Source organism: Gobio gobio, assembly GCF_949357685.1.
Source record: "Gobio gobio genome assembly, chromosome: 5".
NCBI classification, from domain to species: Eukaryota; Metazoa; Chordata; class Actinopteri; order Cypriniformes; family Gobionidae; genus Gobio; species Gobio gobio.
This window is the reverse complement of record NC_137101.1, coordinates 42,433,718-42,456,744: the sequence shown is the minus strand read 5'-3', so window position 1 is coordinate 42,456,744 and position 23,027 is coordinate 42,433,718. Positions and strand designations below refer to the sequence as shown.

The window sequence follows — 23,027 nt, the reverse complement described above, 5'->3', positions numbered from 1 at the left end:
TGCGGTAGCAGAGCCAATCATCAATATTTCAGTTTTGTTATTTAGTTTAAGGAAATTCAAGGACATCCAATGCTTGATATCCCTGATACATGCAGTAAGTGAGTCAGGCAAGAATGGCCTATCAGAGCTGGTGGTGAGGTAAATTTGAAAGTCATCAGCATAGCAATGAAATTGAAGTCCATGCCTGCGTATGTTACCAAGTGGATATATATATATATATAAATGATAAACAGAAGTGGACCAAAAACTGAGCCCTGAGGAACACCACGTGAAAGCGGAGCAGTGGCAGATTTATACCCTTGTATGGTAATATAATATTTTCTGTCACTTGATGTAGAGGATGAGCCAGGAAAGAGCTGAACCAGTGATACTGACATCAGAGAGGCGAGAAATGAGTGTCATGGCAGACTGTGTCAAATGCAGAGCTTAGATCCAGAAGAATCAATATGTTTATTAACCCTGAATCCATAGACGAAGAATATCATTAACCGCACGAAGAGCAGTTTCAGTGCTATGTGATGAGCGAAATCCTGACCGAAAAGGTTCAAATAGGCCATTAGCATTTAAGTATGGTCTCAATTGTGAAGCCACAGCTTTTTCAAGAGTTTTACTTAGAAATGGTAAATTTGAGATTGGCCTATAATTATTCATGTTTAGATGGTCAAGACCCGGTTTAAATCTGGTGAGAGATAAAGAAGAGACAACGTTAATGTTTTTCTTGAGTGATATCTGGTTATTTTATTTGGGTCATGTGAGTGCATGATTTTACAGCGCTGAGTGTTGTAGCCAATCACGGGCATTTCTGTTGGAAATAATGACCAGCCATATGTTTAATTTACCAGGAATGAGAATCCATATCGATCAAAACAAGTTGTATACAGTCTCAAAACGCTGAAAGAATATAGTATTTTACATGAATCTTCCCATTATCTACAAATCCTCTCAACATAAACAAAGCACAGACACGATTTAAATAAAGATTTGTGAAGTTTAGTCAGAAGTTTTTGTTTTTCATGAGACTGTGATTTTTCCCTACAATTAGCCTATATGTAACACTTCAGTACAAATAAAGTAACAAATATAGATATTTTAATATCCTAATAGTGATTTGATAATCTATAAAAATTAATTCCGAGACCCGAGTTCAAGCCCAGCTTGTGACAAGATAGAAAAAATATATATATTTTGTTCAAAATTAACAGAAACCTTCATCTGAATGTTAAATACTGAGGAAGTTGACAAAGGTTACAACAACTGATCAACAAGACAACAAATTAAGACAACTAACAATTAAAAATTGTTAAAAAAAAAATTTTTAATTACAACCCTCCCAGTGGTTTGCTTTTCTTCTTTTAGTGGTACAGTACATCTCCTTCTCAATAAATGTATGTTAGGTTGAGTGTAATGGTAAGCATTATTATGTTACCGCCCTGTAGCAGCAGACAGAAATCTTCACAATGTGAATCCAAAGGATATGTTGCCTGACCTGCATGACTTAAGCAGTGGGAAACTGGCAAGTTCACACTCTATGAAGATCACGGATTTCTATTGCTGTGATCCCATATGAGTGACAGTATGTCTAATTAGTTTTTTTTTTTTTTTTTTTTTTTTAATGCGTACAAATTAATTATTTATAATAAATTAGTTTGTGCATGGATGCTTGTCTTTCCTTTTCGCCTTTCTAAAGTAGGTAGATGTAATATTTATTGTCTGTCAAAATGATGGGAATCACTTAAAGGTGGGGTAAGTGTTATTTAAAAAATGCTTTATAAAAGTGTCTCGGGCCATGGACCAAAACAAACTTAGCCAATCAGCAGTAAGGGGGGTGTCTACTAATGACAGGGAGAAGAGAGCGCTCAGTGCACGTCATTATTCAAAATACACGACACAAGACGGACATTAGCCGAGTGACGACAGAAAGAGAGATGGCAGATAAAAAACACGTGGAAAATGTCTAAGGGCATTTTCACACCTACCTTGTTTGGTCCGGATTTTCGGACTTTTCAGTTTGGTCCGAATCAAAATTGCAGGTGTGAAACCTCCCCCGTACCACGGTCCGGACCAAACAGACGAAATTTGGTCCGACGAAAAGAGGTAGTCTCGGTCCGGATCAAACTGAACAAAGGTTCGGTTCGTTTCTAGTGTGAAAGCATTTTCTGTATGGTTCGGACTTTCAGACCATTTACAGGAAGTTTATGTTTAAATATTATAACGTTATTTTTAAATTCAATCTAGGCTACATTGATTATGAAAAGTTATTAAACTAAATTTTGTATGATTTTGCTTAGAAAGCATTTCTTTAATGGGAATTTCGTTTTGTATAAATTGTATCTTAATTTTAATCAACGTTTAATCAGATAATTGCCTGGATTTCATAAATAAGAAGCAAATAGTCTATAGCAGACATTAATCGCGGGAGCGATCACATGCTTTACACATGAACTGGAGCGCGTCTCAAATAAACCGAAACTCAGCAGGCTACTTGCCTCACAAACATGAGAAATATGTGTATATAAAGCTTGAAATGTCCACTTTTAAACGTAACGAATAAAAAATAGTCAAGCAATGCGCACTGTTCAATAGTGGCAACGATATGCGTCCGTTCATTCATTCTTGTCAAAGACGCTGACGTCAGACGCACGTCCGTTTACAAACCAATCAATGTCCAGATGCCGCCCACATAAATGATGACGAGTGGACGCAAGTGCGTCATGTAAAGTTCTTTAGTCCGCTCGCATAATTGCAATGTGAAACCAAACCAAAACTAACCGAATATATAAAAAGTATCAAAACATGAACTTCGGTTCGGACCTTGGTGCGGACTTTCAGGTGTGAAAACGCCCTAAGGAACAAAAGAATGCTTACAATCAGGCAAGAAGTATCAGCTTTCCAGCACTGGAGAGAACTCAAGGAGCAGAGGCCGAGGTCGCTTTATTTTTTCTAGATAGGCGAGTAACATTGGTTTTGTTTTGTTTCACAGAAATAATATATAATGGCTTTTGCTTGAAAATGCTTGTGTGTCATGTTCGCTTGTTTGTCCATTTTCAATCGTATCATCGTTCACTTCAGCGATGATAAGTACCCATTAATTTCCAGAGGTGGAAAGTAGGCTAACGAATTACATTTACTTGCGTTACTGTAATTGAGTAGTTTTTCTGCGTACTTCTACTTTTTTAAGTAGTTTTAAAAATCTGTAATTTTACTTTTACTTAAGTATGTTTTGTTTGAAGTATTGTACTTCACTACATTTAAAACCACATCCGTTACTGAGTAAAAAAAAATAATACAAAGGGGGGAAAAACGTGATCTGGAAACGACTGCATTGAATTGAAGGCGGGAGCACGAACGCAAAAATCACAAAAAGATGGAGACAGACGGACAAGACATACGTCAGACCCAGCTGAAAGCGAAACGCCGTCGTGAACCCCTGGATAGTATGGAAAAACTTTGGATATAGACAAAAAATAGCCGGGTGTTGTCCTGGAGGATATCAAATTAGAAAAAAAATGTTGATGCAAAGGAGGAAACATATAGAACATGTTCGGGAACACCATCTCTCTGTGCAGATAAAGGTACGTTTATAACTTAAGGCCGAATGTTTTCTGTGATGCAGAGGGAATCCCGGAATTACAGTATAACGCAGATGTCACGTAAAACACGCAAACTGATGGATGAATGAATACATCAACAGTAGAGCTGTACAATAAATCAAATCGCGACATGGTCTGTGAATATTAAAGCTCAAAACACTGCTATATAAATATATGATCTGTTTGTTCTGTCTCTGTGTGAATGAGCAGCTCCGTTTTGTCTTCTAGCAAGTAGCCTACGTGATGCTCGTGGTGTTTAACGTCTCAAAAAAACATATTTGGGCATGATCATACAGTATGAACATTTCCAGAACTGATCTGAGACCTCCTAATGAACATTTTTATCATTTTATTTGATTAAAAGCCATTATCAAATACACTCTGAAACAGATCTTCCCTGAAATAGGTCCTCGCTAAAACCCGTCAAAATAAACGGTTTAACTAGATGAAATTAAGACAGAAATATATTACTATTGTAGGCCTATAGAATACATGTCAAAATAATAATAAGAAGAAGAATAACAACAACAATAATAATATTACATAATTTAAAGATTATTTTAGAATATATTTTTAAATCCATGGTTTAATTTAGTAAAACAGCAGCGTTTTGCCCAAAAAAATTAAAGGATAAGTATTTGATTACCACCGTTTTGGTAATGTATTTGTATTAAATCATAAAAAGAAATAAATTCTTAGGACTCTATTATTCTTAAAGTTGTTAATCTAATTCATAATAATTTATTTAGTTCATTAGACATGTTTTATTGAAATGTTAATAAAAAAAAATGTTTCAAGTTTGTTATAATAAAGTATTGTCACGGTTCATGAATTCACCATCTCATTCTTGTGTGTGTGTGTGTGTGTGTGTATGTGTGTTTGTATGGGACGGAGCCGCTGGTTGGCTGATGATCATTACACCTGTCGCAGCTGATCAGCGCACCAGCTGCAGATCATCAGCGCACAATATTTAGTCTATCTGTGTTCTCTTTGTCATTGTCAGAGCGTTGTTGGATGTGTCGTGTGTTCTCCCGCCTGTGCCCGTTGTGTTCCTGCGTTGCCTGTTTCCTGTGTTTCGTGTTCACCGTCGTCACCAGACTGGGTTGTCTTCAGCGACCCTGTGCTGCCCCGGACCATCTGCCAACGCACCGCTCTGATCCTTGTGGCTTCTGGTTTCTACCCGCGATCTTATGTCTAAATAAACAAGCTTTTACTTGCTATTGTATCCTGCCTTATTTATCCGTTACAAGCATTTGTTCAACCAAAAAAAAAAGAGAAAAGGTTTTCATTAATTTAATGCCATTTTAACTGGTGATAATAATAACCATAATCTAATAATACAGTTTATTTATTAAATAATGAATACCGTGATGCTGTGAAACTGTTTTCATATCGTGAAAATCTCATTCTACCACAACCCTACATGGGAGAGTCTCCCACCCCGCTGTTAAAAAAAGTAACTCAGTAACTTATACTCTGAGTACATTTTAAATGAACTACTTTTTACTTTTACTTGAGTACATTTTTAGACAAGTACATTTACTTCTAGTTAAGTAAAATTTAATTGAAGTAATAGTACTTTTACTTGAGTAGAATATTTTGTTACTCTTTCCACCTCTGTTAATTTCCACATCCTATAACGTTCTGTTTCAAGTGTCAGCTTGCAGTGTGTCCTAAAAGTAAGACTCCTAATATATGTTTGTTTCCTTTTGCTTTCTCTTTTCGTGATCGATATAACCCTCTAATCTAGTCATAATTTAGTTGGTCTGTCGTGCTCATGCTATTGAGTTGTTCATGAGAACTTTGTTTGTGTTTTGGGGATGTAAGGGATGACTTTCACTGAACATTTGACTTTAAGATACTCAATGTTACAGTACATTTTTGATAAAGGCAATGTATGTTACATAATACAGACATATTTCTACAGTTATATTCAGCAAGTCCGCAATATTGCTGCAGAAATAATCAAGCTTTTGGGGTTATTCATGGTCTGTTGCAGTAATTTGTTAATGCTTTGTTAATGCTTCTACACTACACTTATTTTATGTTACTTGTTTATATTATAGTCACATTTTGGCACTAGTTCCATACCGCCAGATTTAAAGATAATCTAGGGAAATGTAAACCAGATTTCATTACTATTTAGCAGAAATTACTTTAATTAATTAATTTATTTATTATTTACATTTTCTATTCATACAGTCAAAGTAATTTCATTTTAACCTACAGTTATACAGTTACAGTTTCATTTAATCCTTTACAGTTATGACCCTTTTAAAATAATGCTCTTTGTTCTTCCAAATATAGTTGAAATTTAGATTTGCCCTTATATTGTGGCAAGAAACAAATGGATATAAGCATTGTGATAAGGATTCAGTTTTAGTTTGTAGATTATGGCCAATTATGGATCAAATTCTTAATGTGGCGGTTTCCCGGAGAGGGTTTAAATTAAGCCAGGAACTAAAATTAGATTAGATTAACTATCATGGCTTACAAAAAATGGCTTCTGAATGGCTTAATCTGAAACAGATTAAGCACATATATTACTTAAACCTGGGGCCAGTTGCATAAACATAGCCATTATCTTAAGGCCGTGTCTAAGAAATGGTCTGACCAACTAATGTCACTGAAGAAAGACTGTTGCATAAAATAAACTCATAGCTAACTTTAGTAAGACAGTCTAAATCGCATTGCTTTGTGGGAAAAATAAGAAGCTGAACAACTTAAACAAAATGGTCGACAGTGGTCGCTCTTCAGTTTTTCACTGAACACATTTGCATATTAGAGGAATACAATGCTGCCAAATCGATTTTAATTAATGAATTTAGTGATTTAAAATGTGAATAACAAAAAAACAACAACTAAAAAACACTTGGAACACAACTGAAAAAGTTAATAGTTAATTTGTCTGTCTCGCAAACTGTCAAAGATGTTCAGAAATGGTTTAAAAATAAGGTACAAGAGACAAAGAAGGAACAACCCAGCAACAGGAGGAGAAACTCCTAAAATAAAAAGGACAATTCTTTTAACCCTCTTGGGTTCCTCATTTGGGAGTCACTCAGGATCAGGACGCCAGTTTTTACATTATAATACAGTCAAACCTGAATATTAGGTTAGAAAGAGAACAATTGGAAAGCTTTTTTAACCTATTGTCTTAAATCAAATTGAATAAAAATGCAATTCATTCTGTCATAACACTTTTTAATAAACATTTTTCAATAAATCTATTTTTGTACAATTCATGAACAGTAACAACTTCAAAATGCAACAGCAATTATAAACAAAAACTAAAATGTATAATAATTTTCAAACAGTAGTGACATGCGCAACAATGACTAAATACAATTCCTCTACATTTACTGTGTGTCTCTTGCAAATTGGGTGATTCCAAATTATGCTGATTTTGATATCCCTTGGAAAGCACCTCTGCAGTCCTTCCAGAAAAATGCGTCTTTTTTGTGATTGTTGCGGGCAAAAATCCTTGATTATGCGACACGTTTTCTTAAAAAAAACGATGGAAAATTTTGGATATTTATGCAATTTTATGCGATAAAATTGCGGGAACTTGCAAAAACTGCTGCTTGATGAAAAAGAGAAAAAAAGCACTACATCACAGAAAGTCCTCATCTTGTTTTTTTGAAGACCTTAATAAACACATGGCTCAATTTTACAAAACATTGAGTCAAACAAGTTCTGTAGCTTTACAAAAGGAATATGCTACAACTTCTGAAAAAATGAATAAATAACTTCCTGTTTTACAGAGGTAGCTTTACAAAACAGACATTTGAGTGCTTCCAATGCAGAAAGTGCAATCTCTTAAAGGCTTAGTTCACCCAAAAATGAAAAATTCTGTCATTAATGACTTCCCCTCATGTCGTTCGACACCCGTAAGCATCATCTTTAATCTTCGGAACACAAATGAAGATATTTTAGTTGAAATCCGATGGCTCAGAAAGGCCTCCACTGGCACAATGCCCTGTGCACTCTCAAGACCCATAAAAGGTACTAACGATGTCGTTACAAAGTCCATCTCAGTACAGTGGTTCTACAATAACTTTATGAAGTGACGAGAATAGTTTTTGTGCTAAAACCTAAATAACGACTTATATAGTGATGACCGATTTCAAAAAACAGCATCATGAAACTTCGAAGCGTTATGAATCAGCGAGTCGATTCATGATTCGGATCGCATGTCAAACTGCTGAAATACTTGACTTTGGCATTCCAAACCACTGAATCGACTCGAATCGATTCATAATGGTTCGAAGCTTCATGATGCTGTTTTTGAAATCGGTCAACACACTGGGAAACTGCTTTACGCTGTCTTTTGCTGTTATTTTTGTTGGCAAATGGGAATTTGCGTGCTTCATCATGGTTTCACTGATATCTATGGTTTCACCACGGGGTTTGCAGCTTTTCGATGACATTCACGTCGTGTAATTACGTCACTTCAAAACGTTCCCATGGCAATAGGGGGAAATGGCGGCTCTTGTGTGAAGTAAACGAACATTTTTTAACTTTCTGCTAATATATATGACTTTTTTGCAACAAAAATGCAGGGATTATGAAATCATGCTAGCCCCGCATATTTTGCACGCGGAAATATGCAATTTACGTATTTGAAAAAATGCGGCCCCCGCATAAATATGCGGACTTTGGCTGATTATGCATTAAATCATGTGATCGCATAATCACGTTTTTCTGGATGGACTGCCTTTGGCATCTTTTTCTTTTGGCTGACAGACCAGCCGTGAAGGAGACGGTTTCCTCATCAGGTTCCTGCACTTTCCTCATAAGATGCATAAGAAAGCACATTTTTATATATTTTTCCGAACAGTAGGACACAATGATGTGTGTCTTTTGCGTAGGCAAACAGAGATGAGAATCGAGCCCTGCCTCTTAGGTTTGTCAGTGCACTTGGCAGTTCTGGCTTGTTCTCTTGGACCGTTACACCCATTCTTCTTTTTTTCTGTAGGAGCTCTGTGCCATGAGCATAAGAATTTAAAAAAAATTGTCACAAGTGACAATATGCCCCTGAAGGCCATGCATTATTTCCAGCACCATTCGCTTGCCGACGTTCCTCTCATGCTGTCCCCCTGTAGGTTTCCCACTGTACACCTGCATGTTAAAACAGTAACTGGTGTTTGCATCACAGGCTGCCCAAATATTGTATTTTGCAGGTTTGGTTGGCATAGGGCACCGGCCCCTAGATCCAACCATGCACTCATCAACTGTGATGTTTCTCTACCCAGTGTTCCCAAATATCACAGATGGGTGCCAGCTTATTGTTTTCCCTCTTTGCAGCTCTCATCATAAAAGCGCACAACCCTTGATACTCGTTTGAAATTTTTCAGTGGCATGGTGAACCGAAAAATTGCCTTCCCCATCTCATTATCCCATAAGCTAAATGCTGCTTCCTGATACGACTTGAAAACCCCAACAAGTATCAGAAGGCCAATAAATGCTTGCATGTCATTCCAATCAATATCGCTAAATTCTTCCATAAACACTCGTTGCCCCTCTAAATGAGTAATTTCAACCAGCATTTTTTTAATTGATCTTGGAAAAAAATAGCTCAAAAGTTGACTTTATACCTTCTGGTCTGACACAGGCTTTGTGGGTCCAGGGGCATGTCTTCGGACCTCCCCTGCCCCCTCTCTCCCTTGTGTCTGTGGAGGAGGAATTGAACTCCCCAGTATTTCCCTGCTCTTTAAGAGGTAGGTTTCAGGGCCTTCTCTCTCAGGGGCAGGACCTTCCTCCATTTCAAAGTTTGGGTTAGCCTCCGTAAAATGGGCAGGGTGAGAGAAATAAAGTCCCTTACACTAGAAATAAACACACATTATAGTGCTCATGCAAAATTTGGTACTTTCCACCCCTGTATGCCCTCCACCTCCCTTCCTCCCTGGCGCATGTTTAAGATGTTCAGCTGCATGATGCTTGATGCAGCCTCTGTAGCTTATTAATCCCATTTTGTGACTGCAGCTGCAAGAGTTGAACAAAAAAAATCTATATATAAATATGTAAAGAAAACCGTTATATTTCAGTATGCAAGTTCACATACAATACTTTTATGTGAAAACATCCAGGTTTGAAATTCCTTATTTCTCTTGTCAAATATCAATTAAGTGGCAATACTGCACAGACTGTATAGACAGTGGTCTTGGGTGACAAGATATTTAAGCTAGCAATTATGAATTGAGAGAGAGAGACTGCTTATAATAAAATGGCTTTTAGATAACTTCTATTTTAGCAAATACTAGATTTCTTGTAGATGAGTTTAGAAAGAGGTAAGACAGTGAAGTATTCAGCTCTAACGCTATCGGTTCTGCTGTCGCACTGAGTATAAAGTATAATTTGCTTGTCTAGTTGCAGTCTGTTTCGGTGCGCACACAGATATGCCGTCTTGACGTTGGAAACATCGTCTCTTGCGTGGATTATTAGCTCTTTTTACTTTTAAATATTCCCTGCAATTTAGCAGGGCGTTTAACTGTAGAGACTGCATTTGACAACAATCACAGATTGTGCTAAATCTGTTTGGGTTTAGGGAGAAATGACAGCGCACTGCTGTGAAGGAAAGAAAGTTGCACTCAACGGAGCACGGCTAGTTCATAACAGTTTTACCTCATATCTTTTTATAATAATTGGAAGCCAAAATTGAAAATAAAATTTGATTAATATCACAGCCCTAAAGTGTAACCAGACTAGTTCTCTTTGCCATCGTCACTCATTAAACTGGAATTTTTTTGTGTGCTCACTGTATAAAGGGATTGATTAATGCTCATTAAAGCTATTAAAGTTATACATCCAAGAGCTGTGAGTATTTTGTCTTTGTTTGATTCATATTAATGGTGCAATCGTCAGCAGGTTTATTAGACTGAATGCAGATCTAATCAAATAATTTACACCAATTTAAGATATGAACTGTGTTTAAGTGATTACTCTCCAATTCGGTAATTTGATGGAAGACACAACAAACCTGTTCCATGACAACACTGCATTCAGGTTCACTATCCTCAAGGTCCACCTTACATTGATTTCATGCAGGCACAGTACAACGGCAATATTACACAATAAATTGACCATTTCTCAAGCACTTTTCATGCTCACAAAGTAAAAAAAATGTGAGATCTGTACCCTGATCTACCCAGCAGAATTCATAATCTTTTTTTTTAACTGTGGAAATGTCTCTCTTACGATATCCTCAAACCTCTTTGCAGGGACATTGAGTGGTGTTGTTATTTTCTTCAAAGGTAGAACTAAACAAGTAAAAAAAAAATTGTAGAAATCAAAGGACAATTAGAAAATAAGATGTTAAAATGTGGAATTACCCACACAACTGTTGAAGACAGACATGTTGACGTTCAATATCAGTCCCACTCCGAGTGATATACTTCTGTCCATCTTCAATCCTTTCACTCTAAAATACAACGTGGATCATATTGTTGAACATTTTATTCATAATGGAATGGTTAATATGGCATGATTTTACTTTTTTTAATATAAATTATAAAGCTTTTTATAAACTGACTGGTCACATAAATATAAGGGGTAATAATATTAATTTATCAAGCTTAAATTACAAGTTGTGAATGCTTGATCTTTCTCATGATGTCCGAAACCTGTCTGAAGATTTATATAGAGCAATGAAAACTGAATGGTGACTCAATCTTAAAATGTTGACCTAAACTCTTTGTGTTTAGTGTGAGTAAAACCAAACATGTCAAGGAACTAAGATGCTTAAATTATGGAAAAATTCTCATGTGACCCATTTAAAACTGTTATTAAAAATTATTAAAATAATCATTTATAAAGACTTGCTTGGAAGATGTTGAAGGATTGGAAACATTTGCTGCATGTTCAGTACTACACACAATGGAACACAACAAGTGCAAGATAAAAACTAAAGACAAAATTGATTTGCTCTTACAGTAAGTTGAAGTACTTCATAAAAAACAATGACAGTCTGCACCATAAAAAATGTCTCACGTGTTTTAATAGCTGGGGAGTTTGCATGTTCTCTCTGTGTGTGTGACATGGAGATTAGCTGAACTAAATTGCCCTTACTCTAGGTGTGAAAGTGTATGAATTTTCTTTGACTACTTTTCTTGACACTGGCCTAAATGCCTTTGCAGGTCACAAAGTGGCACCTCAAGGGAGCATCTGTGACACATCTCCATTAAACTACATAATTATTACTGTATTACATACAGAATTAAATCAAAGTTGTAATTTCCATTCACAAGAAATGTAAAGTTTATTTTAAAAAAAGGCCATTGCAATGTTCAGTCAACTTTCATGTCTCAGGTAGTCTACGGTGTAGCCACCTGATGGCATTGGTATCAAGGATTTATTTCTAGTGGCTTGCATTATTTTGAAGCCACCACTCTCTCAGAGTGCAGGAAAGAATTCGTACAGAGCTGTGCAAAATTCTCTAAATGAACATTTACTGTCTTTAAATCTCACACGGTGCTTTCCAAGGCCAACGGAATGCAAAGACACTGTCCCCTCTGGCCTTGGAACTGATACAGTGTTTGGTTCGGCCAGACAGAAAAAATAATGGCACCAGGGAGTGAAGAAAAAGGCCTGGGCTTTGCCCTTACTTTGTCCCTGGAACCATATGGCTTGAATAGTGACGAGAGCATAGCCTGTGCTCTCTCTCGTCTTGCCATAAAGGTATCAGGAGCCTGTCTGGGTCCAATGAAAACCTAGGCCCGCAGCAGTTGTGCTGCCTCACTTGTCTGCACTGGTAAAAATGATGTGTTGGATTTACTTAAAATATATATGCACCATTTTTGCATCATACTTTTTAAGTAAACCCAACTTGGAATAATTTTACTTAAAATTAACAAGAAAACATTTGTTATATGTACTTAAATATTTGCGGTTCCCTCAACATTCTTTACTTAAAAATATATGTTACATGATAGAATCTACTAAATAATGTTAAGTAAACACAACTTGCACATACTTGCATGTTACACATATTTTTAAGTAAAGAATGTTGAGTGAACTCAAATATTTAAGTACATATAACAAAGGTTTTCTTGTTAATCTTAGGTAAAATTTTTCCAAGTTGGGTTTACTTAAAAAGTATGATGCAAAAATGGTGCATATATATTTTAAGTAAATCCAACATATTTTTTTACTTAAAAATTTAAGTGCTTACTGCACTGCTCCAGTACATTCAATGTCTTAAAATAAATTAGACATGCAAATCACAAAATTAAGCATTTCTCTTTATTTTTTTAACACAGGTTGCAAAGCAATTGTGAAGCCTGAAACCACATATCAGGAATGTACAACAAAATTTGGCAAATCGGCAAATGAAAGCTCACTTCCAACAGGCCACTTCCTTGATTTTTCACACTTTGCAATATTTTTTCCAACATTTACTTTTGGAACATGCAAGGAATAAAACTAGTACAAAACCAAAGCATTTTCTTTCTTTCTTTTTTGTAAGACAGAGATTGCAATCTTCACAATAGGTCACTTCCTTGATTTTTTTTTTTCACTCTTTGCATCACTTTTTTAAATATTCTGGGGCTGTTAAACGATAAATCACATCCAAAATAAAAGTTTGTGTTTACATAATATATATGTGTGTGCTTTGTATAATTATTATGTATATAAAAATACACATACATGCATGTGTATATTTTTTATATAAAATATTTATATTTATATATATATAATATAAATATATATGCAGTATATACATGCAACTATTTCTTTAATATATATATGTATGTGTGTGTATTCAAATATGCATAACAATTATACACAGTACACACACATATTATGTAAACACAAACTTTTATATCGGATGTGATTAATTGCGATTAATCGTTTAACAGCCCTAACATATTCAAATTTTTCCAAAACAAAAATGTACTTTTGGAAAATGCTACGAACTTCCTGAGAATAAAACAAGACTGCAATCAAATGTTTGCATATTAACACTTTACTAGAACCAGATGCGTATGGCTAAACATGTTTTGTGACTCAAAGATATTTGGAGTCGTAATGGTCAGAACAACACCATCAATATATTTTATTTCAGCAACGAAGCCTGTTCTTCAGAGAGTAAACCTTTGGAAAAAGTTTGCCACTGTCTAGTTCCAGTAGAATTTTCTGAAAAAATTCAAATGAGTATCTGAGCTCTTTGGGGTAACTCAGATTAATTGCGTAAATTAGGCCAAGTAGAAAAACACAAGCCTTCGCAACACCTGCCAACCCTGTCATCACCTCTATGCCTTCCAGCACTATCCCAGTCTGTAAAGGATCATCTGTTGAGCCACTTTTCGTGACGATCCTCAATGTGAGTTGTCCCAGTTCCTCCTCGTTCCCATGAGTATCCTTAATAAAAAATAAAAAAGCAAATGTACATTTTCTTGCAACCACTTGGTATTGTTCAGATTGTTGCAAAAAATACATTGTATTGAAATAACAAAATGAGACAATGTTTTAAAAATGAACGCACACACTATATATATATATATATATATATATATATATATATATATATATATATATATATATATATATATATATATATATATATATATATATATATATATATATATATATATATATATATATATATATATATATATATATATATATATATATTAAATAAAGTACTAAGTCTCTCACAGCCTATAATTTGATTTATATCAAATTTGATTTAAATTAATTAATTGCCATTGTACAAGTCGTTTATTTAGGTTTGGAGTACAACTTGGCTCTTGTATGTTTTTATATGCTCACCTGATAATGTTTGATGAGATTCTCAGGATTTTCAGAGAGGTAGACAATTAAGCATCGAATGACAACTTCTCTACGTTTTTCGACAGGACTTGTCTGAAAGGTACATAAAACAAAATTGCGGCTTTTTTAATCCAATTTTACAGAGACCAACTCATCTCCATTGACGGTGTAACTGCTGATGGCAAATGGAGTTAGAAGCAAAATTTATTTAGAAAGAGAACAGAAAAATCTGCTCAAGTTCTGCTGCTATACACCACAACAAATTAATGATGCCAACAAACTAGGATTGTCAAAAGTACCAGTATTCAGGTACCAAGTCGGTACTAAAATTTAAAAAATGTGACAATACCAGCATTTCCCCCTAGCATTTTGAGTGCTGTTGAGCGGATTAACTTAAACACCTATGATTGGCCGTTGTGTTCACATGCTCAACAGATATGTCTGTGATTGGCTACAGTGATCAATACTTTAAAAACATGTTGTAATCTTTCTTACACTCTCTTTCTCTACACTCTTTCTTACAGAGTGCTTACACAGATACACATATGAGCGTTTGAAAGCAGCCATCTATCAGCGGGCTTCCGTGCGTTGATCACTGTAGCCAATCACAGACATCTCTGTTGAGCATGTAAACACAATGGCCAATCAGAGGCGTTTAAGTTAGTCAGAATCTGCTCAACAGAGCTCAAAATACCAGGGGGAAATGCTGGTATAAGGGTCACATTTTTAACATTTCAGTAACGACTTGTTACTGAAGTACCAGTACTTTGACAACCCTACAACAAACTAGTAGCCACGTACTTGGTTTAGCATAGTCAAAATTTCACCAATTTGCTGTCCAGCATTTCCTCCCTTGGTGCGAAACAAAGACAGGAGTGCATCCGTGTGTTTATCCAGGTTTGCCATGAATGTTGTTTCCAACTCAACAGCTGTTAACCTCCTGAATTCTTCTTTGACCTAAAAAGACAACAATACATTACTCAAAAAACTATGGGCATCTAATAATTTTTGACTTTTCAGTCTGAGTTAAAGGGATAGTTCACCATAAAATGAAAATTGTGTCATGATTTACTCATCCTCAAGTTGTTCCAAACCTGAGTTTCTTTGTTCTGCTGAACACAAAAGATGATATTTTGAAGAATGTTTGTAACAAAGCAGATAGAACAACCATTGACTACCATAGTATTCTTTTTCCCTACTATGGTAGTCAATGGTTGCTCTATCTGCTTGGTTACAAACATTCTTCAAAATATCATCTGTGTTCAGCAGAACAAAGAAACTCATACAGGTTTGGAACAACTTGAGGGTGAGTAAATGATGACACAATTTTCATTTTAGGGTGAACTATCCCTTTAAATCTCTTTTTTGGCTCAATTTATCTGTAAAAGAAAACATGCCTAATAATTCTGCACACCTGAATATAAGGTGTTTTTCATTTCCAGCCTTCATGAACAATTATATATCACTTATACATTATTAAATACTAAATGAATAGTAGTTATTAAGTTTAATGTGGTTTGGAATTGGTAAAATGTGCCTGGAAAAAAAATATATGATCAGAAAATCAACGTGCCTAATAATTCTGCACACAGTGTAAATCAATTAAAAATACTATTTGACCAGAGGAAAAGATTGAGAAAAACTTTCTTTGAAATTTATTTTTGTACTATTTTGATTTATTTATAAAAAAAATTAAAAAAGGCAGGGAAAGGCTGAATAAATTTGAGCAATGTTACGTGATGCATAGAAGCGCATGATGCATTATAATTGTTAAGGCAGGCAACATATTCACTTAAGATTGTACTTTTTACAGTTTAGTAAGACTGTAAATTGTAATAAGGGCCAATAGTATAAATTAGATGCTATATTATTTTATTGTTGACTGTATAATCTGTATTTTTTGAAGACATATGCAGATAGCCTAAGAGATCACGTTCCTCCCACGATTCTGAAAACATTAAACAGCCAAATAAAATAAAATCTATCTACAAAAAAATAATACTAATGTGACCATAATTTCGATGGTTTAGACAGAGTCGTCGTTGTCATTTAGGGATAATATTGCGTGTGTGTTTGAATCGAGATCGCAATTATTTAATTATTAATCGTTCATGATGCATTTTTGAATATATTTGTACCAGATCTCAAAAGTAACCCGCACCCAGGCCGTCCCCCTTTCCCGCGATCCATGTACAGAGAACATAAGAATGTGAATGTGCAAGATACAATTTTCACATTTGAACACTCATATGCATATATAATAATATACTTAAAAATACGTGACAATAACGTAAAGTAGGCCTACATATTTCTCCGTGGGGGAGCCTCTCAATACCTCCGTACGAATCGTCCGTATCTTTATGCAATTTGAATGCATATGGCCTACGTGCCAAGTGCCAACGCAATGCATGGTCATATACTACGGGGGAAAAAAATATATAAATACTGACCACTATTAACACTTAACCATACATTCGATGGAAGCACACTCGTTTAAGAAAAATAACTTACTCACGGCTCGCGTGCAAACTCGTTTATCCTTTCGTTCATCCAAAGTAACTCAACGTTTTCATTAGTATTTGTTAGTAACACGTGTCTAATTGTAGAAGCAAATTCGTAGCAATTCAGAAGTGAGTTTAAAATTCATTTCTTGAGCATAAACGCAATCAACGAGTATGTAAAAAAAAAAAAGTTACACTCACCCCTAGCGTCTTCATCAAGTGCGTTTCACTGAAGTGCAATCTTCACCCACTAAAATAAACATGTGTTTATTAATGTTAAAACGTCAATATTGAATATTTGACTTATAAGTAACTATAGTTTATAGAAAGTTATGCTTACCTTTTTTTTCACCGTCTTCACATGTGCTTCACAAAATGGCTCCAATTTTTGACTGGAAAGGTATATCACGTGAAATTTCATATCACGTGGCTCAGTCATATACTTATAATTTTCTGCTAGATTTACTTAATTTTGGCGTAATTGTAATATTAGTTGATGTGAATTAGGTTTTTCCATTTTATTTATGCATACACTTAAGTTCACCTTGTAACTTATATTTTTGTGTTACACGGACTATATATGTTATGTAAAGGTTGAAAAGTTATGAATAATCAAATTTTTGTGTTTAATCTATTTAGTTTTATAAGTAATGGTTGTTCAGCCAACGAATCGTTTTTTTCAGTGTGGCTATCACCAGACCAAGCTCAATCTTTTAAGATTGAACATTAGTCTGGGGAGTCTGCTCTGTATTTTCTACTGCACAAGAGGCGTGATCAACGGGCATAGCTCAAATGTCTCTGTACGCAATTGGATAGTCCTTCAACAAATCAGAACAACGATCCATCGCTTCTCTATCCGTCATTGTGTTAAACCCGCCAATAGCTCGCCAGGTGGATAAGGCGGTTTGTGATTGGTCCCTCCAAATTTGTAACAGAAGCAGGATTGACCTGCAGGGCGAAATCAAATCGCCAACAGATCGGGCTGGATTTACCCAGTCTAGGATCGATAAGCAGTATCGGTAAGAGTAGTAATACCATTAAAACCTTAACGATACCCATCCCTACCAGTGATGCATGTATTATTTGCAGCTAAAATATTTTGTGACTTCATAATTTTATTATAATTATACTAAAATAATTGTTCTCTTAGTTAAGCTTTTTTGAACATTCAGTTTCCATTTAAATTCAGATTCAAGGCCAGATTCCTTTTCTGGTTTTGGCCGGACTCTCAGACTCTTATTATATTTATGCATTTGGCAGACGCTTTTATCCAAAGCGAGGCTTTGCTTCCGTGCTTCAGGCTGTGTTTTGCTCTTGTTTGCGTTTGCATATTCGATCTCGATCTAATAACCTGGTCACCTGTGCTTGGGGATTTTTTTTCATTCTGTACATGTTTCTTGATTTGTTGAAGATGGTTTTCAAAATGGAAACTGGAAATATAATTCAATGGGCAGTTGAAGTGGCGGACATCCTCATGAAGGCGAATCAGTCCATGTACATTGTACATTGAAAAATACTTTCCATACAGGTCAGCACAGCGGATGACAAAGTGTGAGATGAGTTCATGGGCATATTGAAGGTATGCATTGTGAGTGCTCTCATCTGACTCGAACATAATTGATATGGCTACTGTCAAGGACAGGAAATGGTAGTATCTTTCAGGAGATAACACATTCTTCAGGACAACTGGTCCTGTATACAACAAAAACTGCCGAAATTCTGTGGCCTTCCACCTGTCCAGCTCTTCTAGACCACGGGGCTGCCGACCAAATTCTCTAGTCTAGAATATTAGCAACCTTTGAACTACTCCCAAGTTGACCATATGCATATAGTAATTATATCCGGATTAATACCCTTTAAATCATACCAGTTTCGGTAGATGCACATATGTGCGTTTTTTACTGTTTAACATGTTTATCGTATACACAGCCTATACCATTAAACATTTCTTTCTAGAGCTGTTTCTTATATGTTTAATTCAGTATTTTTTTTTAAATAAGTCAACGTGTGATATACATATTAATTTCTGCTTTGACAATTGCATATTTCACATTTTTACAGATTCCTTGCAACAGCCCAGATAGCAATGAGTCGGCGGACCACCGGCGGTGATCCGGCGGCAGTAGAAGCGTCAGAATTGCGTAATCGCAAACACGTTTGACGGCGCACCGCCGGCGGCAGCCGCTTTTTAAAAGTGGCAGCCGGCTTCCTACCGCCTTCGTTCCGCCGCCGGCCCGCAGGCAAACCGCCGTTCCGCCCCCTTTATACCAAACGGCGGCCCGTCGGAGGCAAACGCTATTTTCGAGCGATCTGCCTCCGCTTATTGTGTAATAAATAATATATATTTATTTATTTATTATTCATATATTTGTAACATGCAGTTTATGAAGGATAATGATTGAACAAACCAGACAAATTCCCATTTGGCGTTTTAATTCCACATTTTAAAGTACAGTCAATGATACAAGATAATATAAATGAAATATAAATAAGATGAAATATAACAGAAAAATAAATAAGCTTAAATAGGCCTATAAATAACAAAATATAAATGAAATATAAATAAGATGAAATATAACAGAACAATAAATAAGCTTAAATAGGCCTATAAATAACACAAAAAAAATTTACTAAAGAAAAAGTTATTTAAAAAGAAGTAATTTCCACAGTGAACAGTGTGGATTGAGTGTAGCCTGATACTTCTGGCTTCTTTAGGATGATACTGGGAATGCTTTTAGGGTTCCAGTTGTCAGTGATGCTGGGGTGTCAGTAGTCAGCCTAGGTGTAAGAGGTCAGCTGTGGGTCCCTCTCAGCTGTGCGGCGTCTTTTTCCACCTTCACGGTCCGATGCTCCTTTCAGGTAACGCATAACGTTAACCTGGACCGCCTCATCAGTGGCATCCTGGGTTGCCGGGTTCTTCCGGATGGCTCCTGTAGAAAATACAGATCTGTCATTCCATTTGAATGGCATAAGGCCACAAACATCTACTTAAATATACAACAAATTTATATATATTACTTTGAATAATGGTCTTCAGGAACATGTCTCTAAAACATGCTTTATCCCCTACACCCGTCCAGGTTGTATTCATTGAAAGGTGATTAGAGAAGATACTCTGAAGCATTCGCCACACGGTTGTCTTTAGGTCCCTCCCACATTTTATTGCCAAAAACCGAAGCTGAAAATACAAAAAAGTGTTACAAATTACATATCTCTGACGCTTCATACATAAATATAAAAATGTGACAGGCTGTGGATTCAGACTGTAGAATATGCAGTGTACAATCTTAAATTTTACTTTTTAGATTACCCTACAGCATTATAAACAAAACCAGCACACTTACAAATCGTTCCTGGAGCTCTTTATCCTGCCTCATACTGTTGTCAAGCAACGCCAAATCTTCCTGGGTGTCTAGGGGGAGTAACAGACCCCCTGGCAGGGATAACTCTCCAACAGACACATTGGCACTGAAATGTTGCAGCATAGTGTCCATTTTGTTGTCCATGCTACGCACAACATCGCCAAACTCTCCAAGACGTCGCAGCATTAGGGTCTGATCTGCACCTACAGGGGTTCACCGAATAAAAGAATAAAGCAGTCAGTCCTGGTCCCTCAACTACTAAACTATGACATTTACATCTAGGTCTACTACATGAACAGGTGGCCCCAGTGGGAATTAAACCAACAACCACAGGTGTTGTTTGCAAGTTGTACCTGATTGCCCAGTACGAGCAAACGTCGTCAACATAGTCCCAATTTGCTTCACCTGCTCTTGAAGTGAGCCGCTGCCTTCCGAAGCTACAAAATGAAAGGCATTTGGTAATTTTGGACCTATATCACAGTCAAAAAAGTCAAATTTAAGAAAGAGTGCATGTTCTCACCTGCTCGTGCATTGCCTTCCCTCAGGGCTTGGTTCTCCTCCCTCAGGGCTTGGATCTCATCCTGGGGTCTCTGGTAATCTACATAAGAAAAAATTTTTTTTTATAAATTATAATTATTATTATAATAATATAATTATATATATATATATATATATATATATATATATAATGTATATATATATGTATATATGTATATGTATATATATGTATATGTATATATATGTATATATATGTATATATATGTATATATATATATATATATATATATATATATATATATATATATATATATATATATATATATATATATATAAATAAAACAACTAAAAGGCACGATTTTCCATACTGTTAAAATGTGTACATACCTCCATCGTTTTCACCCTTATGCTGCCAGGGTAAATTTGCTGCTGGGGGTGTAAAGCTTAGTACTTGACGAGCTGGGGGAGCAAACATAACAGCTTTAATTTCACTGCAGATATTGCATATTCAGTAATGAAACAATAATTGAACTGTGCAAAGCTAATGGAATGTACAACACACCTCGACACCTTTCATCCAGAAACGGCTGGGGAGAGTAACCCATCAAGTGTCCTAATGAAAAACAGATTATGGATCAAAGGATTCCTCATCTTAAATACAAGCAATAGTTTCAAAGACAAAAAACATCACTTACTTGTACTCAAACTCTTGGGTCTGTGAAGTGGAGTCTGGGTTACTGGGGAGAAACCTGGTTCAGAGAAAGAGGAAACAGAAATTTGAAAATCTAACAACGGGTATAGTTTAGTGGCAGATCTCAAATCAAGCATCACAGCAATACATACTACATACCAACGCTGAAGTCTACAGATGGCTCAACATTTTCGGAAATTGATGCAACTTCTGGAGCATCGGGCAGCACTGAAACCATGTTACTCGGAACAATGTTTTCACAGCTCAAAAGAGGTTGCCGAAACGACAGCACTGCTGGTGCATCTGGAAGACTAGACTCCTCTTCATCAGAAGAGGCTTGGGGTCAGTACTTGGAATTTGATATTCTCTTTCGCTTTCCCTTCTTGTCATCGTCTGTCGTTTCAATGCTGGAACCTGTTTGGAAGCGCACCAAATATCTCTTCGCCTCTTGCCAAGATTCTAGAGCAGGGAATAATGAATGAAAGAGTCAGTTATCCACCATAAACTGACAAAGCAATTACACAGATGAAATGCAGGAAAAACAAATGCACAAGTCAGATCCATTTACCTGCTCCCTTCATGAACTTAAAGTTATGTTTCTCCCAGGTGCTGTGTGGAGGCGTGCAGCGGATGGCTAAATTGTTGCCTTTTTCTTTTTTGCGGAGGTTGAATGGGGGCCAATAGCACATGCCCTCACTGAGCCACACTTGCGGAACCACTGCAAATGGCAGATCCTCCTCATCAATAAACTGAACAATGGCAAACAGCATCTAAAATAGAAGAAAAATTAGCATAAAGTCTACATTTTGATTAATTTCCAGGCAAAATAAATAACATTAAAATTCTCACCCCTTCAAAAAAGCAGTAATTTTTTATGAGTGGATCAACGGAAAACCAGCCTTTCCATCCGGACAAGGAAGAAGATAATATTTCTTCTGCACATTTGCTGTATGCGTAAAGCGGAGTGTATCTGATAGGCCCGATAAATGAAAAATGCCTAGCTTGGAGGATTCCACAGGGTAAGTAAAGAAATCGACCATGTTCCGGAACCTCTTGTAGATGACAAAAGTGTTGTCCATTTCATCAACGACGACATTCTGTATAACAACTATGTCCTTATTTTCCAACAGGACACAATTGTCTCCCTCTGAACGTTTCACAACAAAGTCTTGAAAGTAACACTTCTCATACTGCTTTTTCACAGAAAGACCGTTGAGGAGTGGTCCATGGTTGTGCTCTCTCAAGGACCTTGTTTTGGAAATGTTTGTTCTTCTGTGCTGACTTCTAGGGCTGGTCCGAATACTATTTTTTGAGCTTCGAAGCTTTGGTAGTAGGCATGTGCCGGTATCAAATTTTCATATTGCGATTAATTGCTGAAGCTTTTATCACGGTATACGGTATTATCACGATAATGAAATTTGTTGCAAAAAAAAGTGTCATACTATAACAGGTTTAATAACTTTCTAATAACAAAAGAACCAAACATTTAAATATAATAAAGCAATACACAAAAATGTATAAAGTAAACAAATATTTAAAACAGATTAAAGAGCTAAAGAATTATAAAGAACAATAGGTAACACTTTACAATAATGTCTCACTAGTTAATGCATTACCA

General features: G+C 36.0%; 2 protein-coding genes across 2 annotated transcripts in view; both read right to left on the bottom strand.

Moving 5' to 3' along the window:
• LOC307126546 (uncharacterized protein) overlaps window positions 1-23,027 on the bottom strand; it is a gene marked incomplete at its 5' end in the record, with an annotated part of 1,586,879 nt that overhangs the window by 622,758 nt on the left and 941,094 nt on the right. The gene's annotated exons all lie outside the window — the stretch shown is intronic.
• LOC307126303 (uncharacterized protein) lies at window positions 19,637-21,647 on the bottom strand (the record flags this gene model as incomplete). The annotated part of the gene is made up of 9 exons (XM_079816766.1): window positions 19,637-19,788; window positions 19,877-20,036; window positions 20,203-20,423; window positions 20,574-20,657; window positions 20,756-20,818; window positions 21,106-21,177; window positions 21,281-21,331; window positions 21,414-21,467; window positions 21,569-21,647. The coding sequence occupies 9 exons, from the start codon at window positions 21,645-21,647 to the stop codon at window positions 19,637-19,639; spliced, it is 936 nt and encodes a 311-aa protein (XP_079672892.1).